This window comes from Papaver somniferum, chromosome 11 (genome assembly GCF_003573695.1).
Source record: "Papaver somniferum cultivar HN1 chromosome 11, ASM357369v1, whole genome shotgun sequence".
Lineage (NCBI taxonomy): Eukaryota > Viridiplantae > Streptophyta > Magnoliopsida > Ranunculales > Papaveraceae > Papaver > Papaver somniferum.
Genome location: NC_039368.1, coordinates 139,763,776 through 139,772,596, shown reverse-complemented (window position 1 = coordinate 139,772,596; position 8,821 = coordinate 139,763,776). Strand labels below are relative to the sequence as shown.

The following is an 8,821-nucleotide window of genomic DNA, read 5'->3' as shown; positions in this document are numbered from 1 at the left end:
CATATCCAAATTTCACATGAAACTAATTCCTCAATCAAAAGATATTGATTTTACAAACGCATTACAAAATCTAGGCAGATAACATCATTTTACTAAAATATTCACCATAAATTCATATTAGTCTCAAATTAAGCAAACTCAAATCACAAGGAAAGATAAATACATTTATATACAATTTTTGTTAAGACCTCAAATCATTTTAACATGATTAAGGCTGCCTAAGAACATCCAAATCATAGAAAAACTAAACTGTCCAAAATTTCAGAAATCATAATCCAAATTACAAGGACCATTCAACGGTGAATTTGTGTAGGAAAATTCTCAAAGTTTAACAAGATATACCTAATCATGTTTCCTATCTATAGGAGAAGTCCGATCATCCATAAGAGATATATATTTATTCAATTAAATGTCAGAAACCTAACAATTCAAAGGCATACAAAATAAACACCAAAGATAAACACCAAAAGAGAAAGGGTTTCACATTCAACCTTAATTTCATTAATCCTCTACTGATTTTCTTAATTCTTCTTCTCCAAAAATCTCTAACTCCATCTTCCTCTTTGATTTATGTTTGTAACTCATATTTCATTTCTCCCTCTTTCCTTTATAAACCATACACTAACTCCCATTTTAATACTACTCCTATTAATAATAATATACATTTTATTTTTTTATTTTTTTATTTAGTTTTTTTAAACTCTTTTGCTTACTAATGAAAATCAAAAGAATTCTCATCAGACAAAAAACTAGTCGAAAGTCGAGCAACAAGGTAGGCTCCAACTCCTTTTTGAAATACCACACTCAACCTATGAAAGAGGAAATCACCTACACGCACATTAGCATCATGACTAGCCATATAGTTGCGAAGCCGTTTAATGAAGTCCGTTGTTCCGTCACCAAGCTCACTCATAGTAGTGAAAGCCAAAGCACCAAACCCATATCCTTACGCAGTGCATTTTTCCAAATACTTGGTATTTTTGCGATTGACAGCATCCCTGATAGCGTGTCCCCCCTCCAAAGTACGACCATTACTCCCACCAAAGGGTGAAACGATCGTCACATCGAAGCAAACGTCCCGACCATTATCCCAATTGAGCACAAGAACATCAGCCGGTCTCAGGGAAGTACCGTTTTTCGTAAGAAAACCCAAATCCACCTTTTTTCGTGCAGGAACCCCAGCCCGATAACACATGTCTGCAATCGTGTCACGTACTAAATCATGTAGAAATTTTAAACCAATTTCATTCGTACAGTGCACTGCATGGTCGCCAAAAACATCCATCTCCCTCTTGCAGAAGGGGCACAAACTATCTGGTTCAAACAAGGGGATACCGAGTCTATCACATAGTATAGCACTAAACTGCCTCGAACCAATTTGCTTATTTAAACCAGGGACATGGATAACCAGTAAGAAATCCAGGGCATGCTTCATTTGGTTACTCTGCCATAGGAATGAATCACGTTCACACAACTTAAAATTGGAAGTCAAGTTCTTCTTTACTGCATCAAAATAAACAGTTTCCAGAGTTGACATAGAATGGGTGGCAGTGCTATCAATGCATATAGGAGAAACATGACTACACATAGAGTTGAAAGAAGCTGTAATACCCTCAATATGGGAGCTAAAACCACTGACGCCGTGTGTCTCTAAATAACATACCGCAATTCTAGTGTTTGCAAGCACGACGATAAATAACAGTAGTATATTGTATCTTGCATCGAATAAACACCTAAACCACCAAGACTGAGGGGCAGTGTAGCGCCCCTTAAGCTAGCAGCTGTCCAATCAAAGAGATAAAGAGGCACTAAGAATCTAATCATTTACTTAAACATTCAATTAATAAAATCTGCTACAAAACTTAACCCAAAAACTAGCCCCGCTCATAAATATATAAACAAGAATTTCTCGCAAATGATACATATACAATAGTCATTTGGTTAGCAAATAGAATATACAGTATAATAAACATCGCAGAAGACTCAACGCCACAGAGCTTCCGCTACGCAACTCTGATCTATCTCTGAAACTGAATGTGGGAACGGGTGAGCACATCATCCCAAAAAGGGGTGCCCAGAAGGAATAACATTTAACTTTAAAGAAATCATGAGCAAAATTCGGAAAACAATACATGTTTTCCCAAACATCAAAGTGACTAAGTGACTGGAATGCACAAATATGTAGTCACTGGAATGCACAAATATGTATATGGACAAACTACTTCGTCAAACAATGTATAATATTGATGCCATTCCACACCGAATAGTAATATTGATGCCAATTCCACACCGAATAAACTTATAATAGGAACAAATGTGAAGGAACGCATCCTATATACCACGTGTGGAAATTCTCATTTCCCATAACAGTTCTTGATGACAACAAACATACAAGTCCTTTCCAAATCATGGAAAGATTGAAAGAATCAACAGAACAATCATAATGCAAACTGACAATGCAGGGAATGCACAAACGGACAATGCATGAGTTTGTTAAACATAAAATTTTATAAAAGGAACAACAATGGTTTAAAAAGAGTAAAATGTATTCCCACCTCTTTTGATGACAAGCCAGGCCTACCTCGAGATCCATGACCCGCTGGTTCATCCTTTGAATCAATCGTTGTTAATAAGGACTAACTGTTAATCACATAAGAACTCTAAGAAACTAGCCAAAAGGCTCACACAATAATCAAACAAGTCTATCTAATGGTTCCAAGCCCATTTATGGTTATACATTTTCATTCTCTATCTTTAGCATAGCTAAGGTTTACTAATTCAATTAGGTTGATACTATAGTCCATAGCTAAGTCTTAAGAATCTCTACAACTTTGTATTAGGGATCAAAGGCTAATTCGGACCATAAGGGTCCGATTCATGTTCATTAAGAAATTGGTTATAAGTCAAAGTTCACTAAGCAAGCCCAATAACTAAAGTCCGGTCCATATGAGTCCAGGTCCAACTATTCTGGTCAAACAAGGTCTACTGAGTTAAATCGGGTCAACACCTGGTCACATAACCAACTCAGTCAGATTAACTGAGTCAAGAAGGGTGAATCAGTCAGACATTGGACTGACAGAAAGGCTCAAGGCCAATGCCTTTGCACAGGCCAAACTTCTAATGCACCATAATGGTACAACAACAACATTCAGCACAATTTCAAAAATTCTATTACAAGTTCAATTCTACCAAATAACTTCACAAGGTTATTTCTACTCACAAATGAGCCTACCTGCAATTGCAGTTCCAAGCTATTCACAACAGTCACTATCCAACTAAACACCATCGCCATCTAGTTTTACATCTCAGCATATCATCCTCATCTATAACTCAAACACACAAAACTCAGTCTACATCTGCAATTCAGTTCAACACAGTTACAACCCTCTCCACCAGTTTCATTACATCTGCATTAGTTCTTTTACTTCATGCTCAACATGAACAAACCAATCACTTGTACCTCCATTTCAGAACCAACAACTCATAACACCATATCTACCACAATTCATCCAACAGATCAATCACCTGCAACTGCAGTTGGACAACTCAATTACAAACTCTCACAACCTCATTCAAACTCAGTTCCATTACAACCACAACCTGCATTCCATAAATTCAAATACTGCACAACAAAACAATACCACCTACGGTTCCGATTACATACACCATCTAACATATGTCCATTCCCTTGTACTTGAACACAACAAAAATAACTCCAACTGCAAACCCAGGTTCTTTACATCAAATCAGCACAAGTTACAATTCTAATTACTTGTATCTCATACTCCATAAATCTAAGCTTCAATAATATCACTCACTACATCCTAAACTTCTCCCGTAGCACTACTACTATCGATCAACAACACTGACTCATGTCACTATACATCTGTTGAGCCATACCACCTGAGCTCAATCTCTAACAACATCAACATAACTCAATAATCCTCATTCATCACCATATCAATGTTATAATCAAAATCAAAACCACAACAACAAGAAATATTTTTACCAAATTTACACAGGAAACAATTACCTCAATTCACTTGCTTCAACACCATCACCTCCCTGCCAGTTCAATTCCCTAAACTCTAGTTCTTAAATTGGGGAAGAACATGAAACCTTAATTCACCTTTTCTTCACTGTGAATCGGAAATTGAATACTAAATGGTCTCGTTGTTCTCAATTTACAAGACACATCTCCAATTAATCTTCTAAAGCCTCAATTTCATCTTCCAATCCTTCTTTGGTTCATCTTAGGAAACCCTAACTCCTCAATACAACTTCAAAACAATCTCACCAGTTCAATCGAACAACAACCCCCTCTTTATTTAACCGATAAAAACTCAATTACTTAACAACTTCGTATAAAATTGAGTCTTAATCTAAAAACCTTAATTTCTGATTATAACAGCATCAACACCTTCTTTTCTCGAAACCAGTAAACATCAATCACCACCTCCAGCACCCGTCTCTGATAACTTGTCTAATTCTCGTGACCTCACAGCCTCAGAAATCTCATAGAATCGCTAGAGGCGAAGAACAGAAGAAGAAGATGATGAGAGAATAAGAAAGAAGAATAAGAATGAAAGAGAAGAAAATATGAGAATTATCTTCACGGTATGAGGATAAGGCCGAACAAATTTTACAAAGGAACCCACGTTCTGGATAAGGGTTTCCAGGTAAACCACAAAATGACTAATTGTCCCTTCAAACTAATCTCACGATATCTTCTTCGTCTGGTATTCGATTGACACGTTCGACTAGTTCATTATGCGTAATTTTTCTAGATATATTCAACAGTACTGATTCCATATCTAGATTGTTGTTATATTAAATTTTATTAATTAATGCTCATGTTAAACTAATCGAGTAATTCTCGACTAAGACGTCTCATGATCATCGCTAGACCAGTCAAACAACGTTGACGAGCTTGACGGTCCTTACATTCTCCCCACCTTATTCATTTCCGTCCTCGAAAATCAAACCATCCTTCTGGTCTTCAAAAACTCCCCACCTTATATGAATAATACTATCTCTCGTTTAAGCACAAAACAACAAGAAACAAAGCACAAACCTATAAGCCTTTCTACAACTAAAATTTGTGGCTCTAGGTTCAAATATGCCGATTTAAGTTCTTTTAAATAAGGAAGTCTAAGTCTCTTACACTAATCTCTGTAATGGAAAACTATAAATTTTAGTTTTTAAGTTCCTTACGCTAATTTCTATTTTATAAAATATCTAACTTCAAGGAAGGATCCAACAAATCTTTCTAAGTGAAATTATATCTATCGGTTTCCTAAAATATAATACCAAACTTCTATGATCGGTCATCTCTGAATGCAGTTGCCATGTCAAGGTTGGCCAGTCCCAACAATGCCTTCCTACGAACAGAGAAAACACAACCTTCACTATTCCTCAGTGCTGGATTAACTAAGTATTAATTTATTAAGATTAATTAGTCTCTAAACTTTTATCGTAATTGGTGTAAGTCTGATAAGTTTACTTCGTAAAATATATAAATAGTTTACTTAGTCCTCTGAATCTATTTATTTATTTCTTTTACCAATAATAATAATCCCAATTCGATTTTACACCAATTTATAATATTTGATAAATTTAACCTTATTGTAATACCATATATAAAATTTCCAAATATTATCTGTTAAATTTCCTACTAATTTAATTACTCGAATATTTTTATCAATTGTGTTATTATTCTCGTTATTCTTAAGTTGGTATCCCGGTTGGTACACTAAGCCTTAATCTTCTAAATATAATTTTACATTTACAGAAGGATTGATATAACAAATTTTTATTTATTCACTTCGAATCCAAATACTATGTCTTGTTAAAGATTGACGTTGGTAATTTAATATGATTTAAAATCGAGTCTACATAAATTATAGTATATCTTAATAGTCTTTAAGTTTTGCTATTAATGTAAAGTATCATATTAATATATATAAATTTATTTTCTTTTAATTCTAATATTACACTAAGCATTCAGATACTATTATTACTATCATAATATTTTTATTACTAACGTTGATGATTTCTAACTACTCTTACAAATATTACTAAGTCCCAAAATATATTATTAACATTTATGTGACTACAAATTGTTGAATCTTCTAAGTTAAGGTACTATATAAGTCCTTATGTGACCTTCAAGATTTATCAATATTACTAATCTCGATATTTTTATAGTATTAGATTGTCTACGTGTTCATACCTTTTTAGATTAATTATTTTCAAATCCTTATTAGCTAAAGTTATTGGTGTACCGTACAATTTTTACTTCAATACAAATACAAACAACCAAACAACCAAATCAATCAATCAAATAATTCTTTTAATTATTGATATCTTTTAGTGATTAAGATTTATCTCACAAACCCAACCCAGTTCTAAATTAATCTAATTCACTAACTGGCACTGGCTATTCTTATTGTTTCCCATGTAATATTTAATAGTGAGCTCTGATACCAACACTGTAGCGCCCCTAAGCTAGCAGCTGTCTAATCAAAGAGATAAAGAGGCACTAAGAATCTAATTATTTACTTAAACATTCAATTAATAAATCTGCTACAAAACTTAACCCAAAAACTAGCCCCGCTCAGAAATATATAAACAAGAATTCATCTCAAATGATACATATACAATAGTCATTTGGTTTACAACTAGAATATATAGCATAATAAACATAGCAGAAAACTCAACGCCACAAAGCTTCCGCTTTGCAACTCTGATCTGTCTCTGAAACTGAAAGTGGGAATGGGTGAGCACATCATCCCTAAAAGGGGTTCCCAGCAGGAATAACATTTACCTTTAAAGAAATCATGAGAAAAATTCGGAAAACAATACATGTTTTCGCAAACATCAAAGTGACTAAGTCACTGGAACGCACAAATATGTATATGGACAAAATCCTTCTTCAAACAATGTATAATATTGATGCCACTTCCACTTCCACACCGAATAGTAATATTGATGCCAATTCCACACCGAATAAACTTATAATAGGTATAAATGTGAAGGAGCGCATCTTATATACCACATGTGGAAATTCTCATTTCCCATAACAGTTCTTGATGACAACAAACATACAAGTCCTTTCCAAATCGTGGAAAGATTCAAAGAATCAACAGAACAATCATAATGCAAACTGACAATGCATGGAATGCACAAACGGAAAATGCATGAGTTTGTTAAACATAAACTTTTATAAAAAGGAACAACAACGGTTTCAAAAGAGTAAAATATATTCCCACCTCTTTTGATGACAAGCCACGCCTACCTCGAGATCCATGATCCGCTGGTTCATCCTTTGAATCGATCATTGTTAACAAGGAATAACTGTTAATCACATAAGAACTCTAAGAAACTAGCCAAAAGGCTCACACAACAATCAAACAAGCCTATCTAATGGTTCTAAGCCCATTTATGGTTATACATTTTCATTCTCTATCTTTAGCATATCTAAGGTTTACTAATTCAATTAGGTTGATCCCTTAGTCCATAGCTAAGTCTTATGAATGTCTACAACTTTGTATAAGGGATCAAAGGCTAATTCGGACCATAAGGGTCCAATTTATGTTCATTAAGAAAATTGGTTATAAGTCCAAGTTCACTAAGCAATCCCATTAACTAAAGTCCGGTCCATCTGAGTCAACCAACGGTCAAACTGACGGTCACAGGTCAACTAACAATCAACATCTAAGGTCAGGTCAACAGAGTCAAGGTCTAGTCAAATCAACGGTCAATAGAGTCCGGGTCCAACTATTCTGGTCAAACGAGGTCTACTGAGTTAAATCGGGTCAACACCTGGTCACATAACCAACTCAATTAGATTAAGTGAGTCAAGAAGGGTGAATCAGTCAGACATTTGACTGACAGAAAGGCTCAAGGTCAATGCCTTTGCACATGAAAAACTTCTAATTGATGTTATCTCAAAGTAGTTGTAGTAATAGTTGAGGCTTGTGAAAGCAAAAGATTCTAGACTTAATAAAACTTAAAAGTAAAGAAAACTTAGATCAAAATTTGATTTCAAGATATTAGGAATAACCAAGACACTGATTCCACTATTACACATGAATAAATTATGATAAATATTGCAAAACTCTAATTATCTTTTAAGTCCCTTATTTCTTAATTCACATATAATCAGGCAAATTCTCAAATATTAAATGTATCCCCTAAGCATAGATTATCTAAAAAAAGTATAACCTATCTAATTGAATCACAACTAATGGAGAAAATTATGTAAACAATTAAAAACTCTGCAAAGGCAGTGATTGAGTGAATTATAAATTATAAATTAGAGAAAATAAATAATTACCAATTATTCATGCGTAAATAGCTTCCTCATTGCCTTGATCACGTGAGAATTAGCTCATCATCATGTTGGAAACACGCTCAAAATTCATCTTTATTGCTCAAAGGAGGTGTACAAATGATGAAATGAAGAAAAACTATTAAAAACCGGGTTTGTCACACTTATATTTGTTACAAACCGAACTGTTACAGAGAACGATAAATGATAACTGTCACAGACACTGTAGCTCTACGACCCCCGCCTCTGTGTCGTTCTCACTGCTGGAAAACGATTGTCTTGGATGGTCTGTTCTTCGTGTTCTTCAGATATGCAGCAGCAGAAAAGAATTTTCCTGCAACTTGATTTTTCGACTCTGTGATGCTCTGTAATCTCCCAAACTCTCCGTATCGTCTCACTGCTATCCCATCCTCTATTTATAACCCAACAACATTGAAATATCACATAATAACTGCAGAAAATTCTCCCATCAATCGACCGTAATATTTT

At 34.5% G+C, this 8,821-nt stretch overlaps 1 protein-coding gene and 1 long non-coding RNA gene across 3 annotated transcripts; both read right to left on the bottom strand.

Moving 5' to 3' along the window:
* Positions 1 to 470: 470 nt before the first annotated feature.
* LOC113320690 lies at positions 471 to 1,765 on the bottom strand. Its single transcript, XM_026568578.1, has 2 exons — positions 1,612 to 1,765; positions 471 to 1,503 (listed from the first exon to the last, which is right to left on the bottom strand). Exon 2 carries the CDS (start codon positions 1,433 to 1,435, stop codon positions 947 to 949), a length of 489 nt encoding a protein of 162 aa, XP_026424363.1. The 5' UTR covers positions 1,436 to 1,503; positions 1,612 to 1,765; the 3' UTR covers positions 471 to 946.
* A 76-nt stretch (positions 1,766 to 1,841) lies between these two features.
* On the bottom strand, positions 1,842 to 4,635 carry LOC113320691. Of its 2 annotated transcripts, XR_003346243.1 has the most exons (3): positions 3,233 to 4,635; positions 2,556 to 2,609; positions 1,842 to 2,030 (listed from the first exon to the last, which is right to left on the bottom strand). It is a non-coding gene; the product is annotated as an uncharacterized LOC113320691 (long non-coding RNA). The 2 variants fall into 2 exon arrangements; XR_003346242.1 differs by lacking the exon at positions 1,842 to 2,030 and having other exon boundaries at positions 2,223 to 2,609; positions 3,233 to 4,634.
* Positions 4,636 to 8,821: the final 4,186 nt, after the last annotated feature.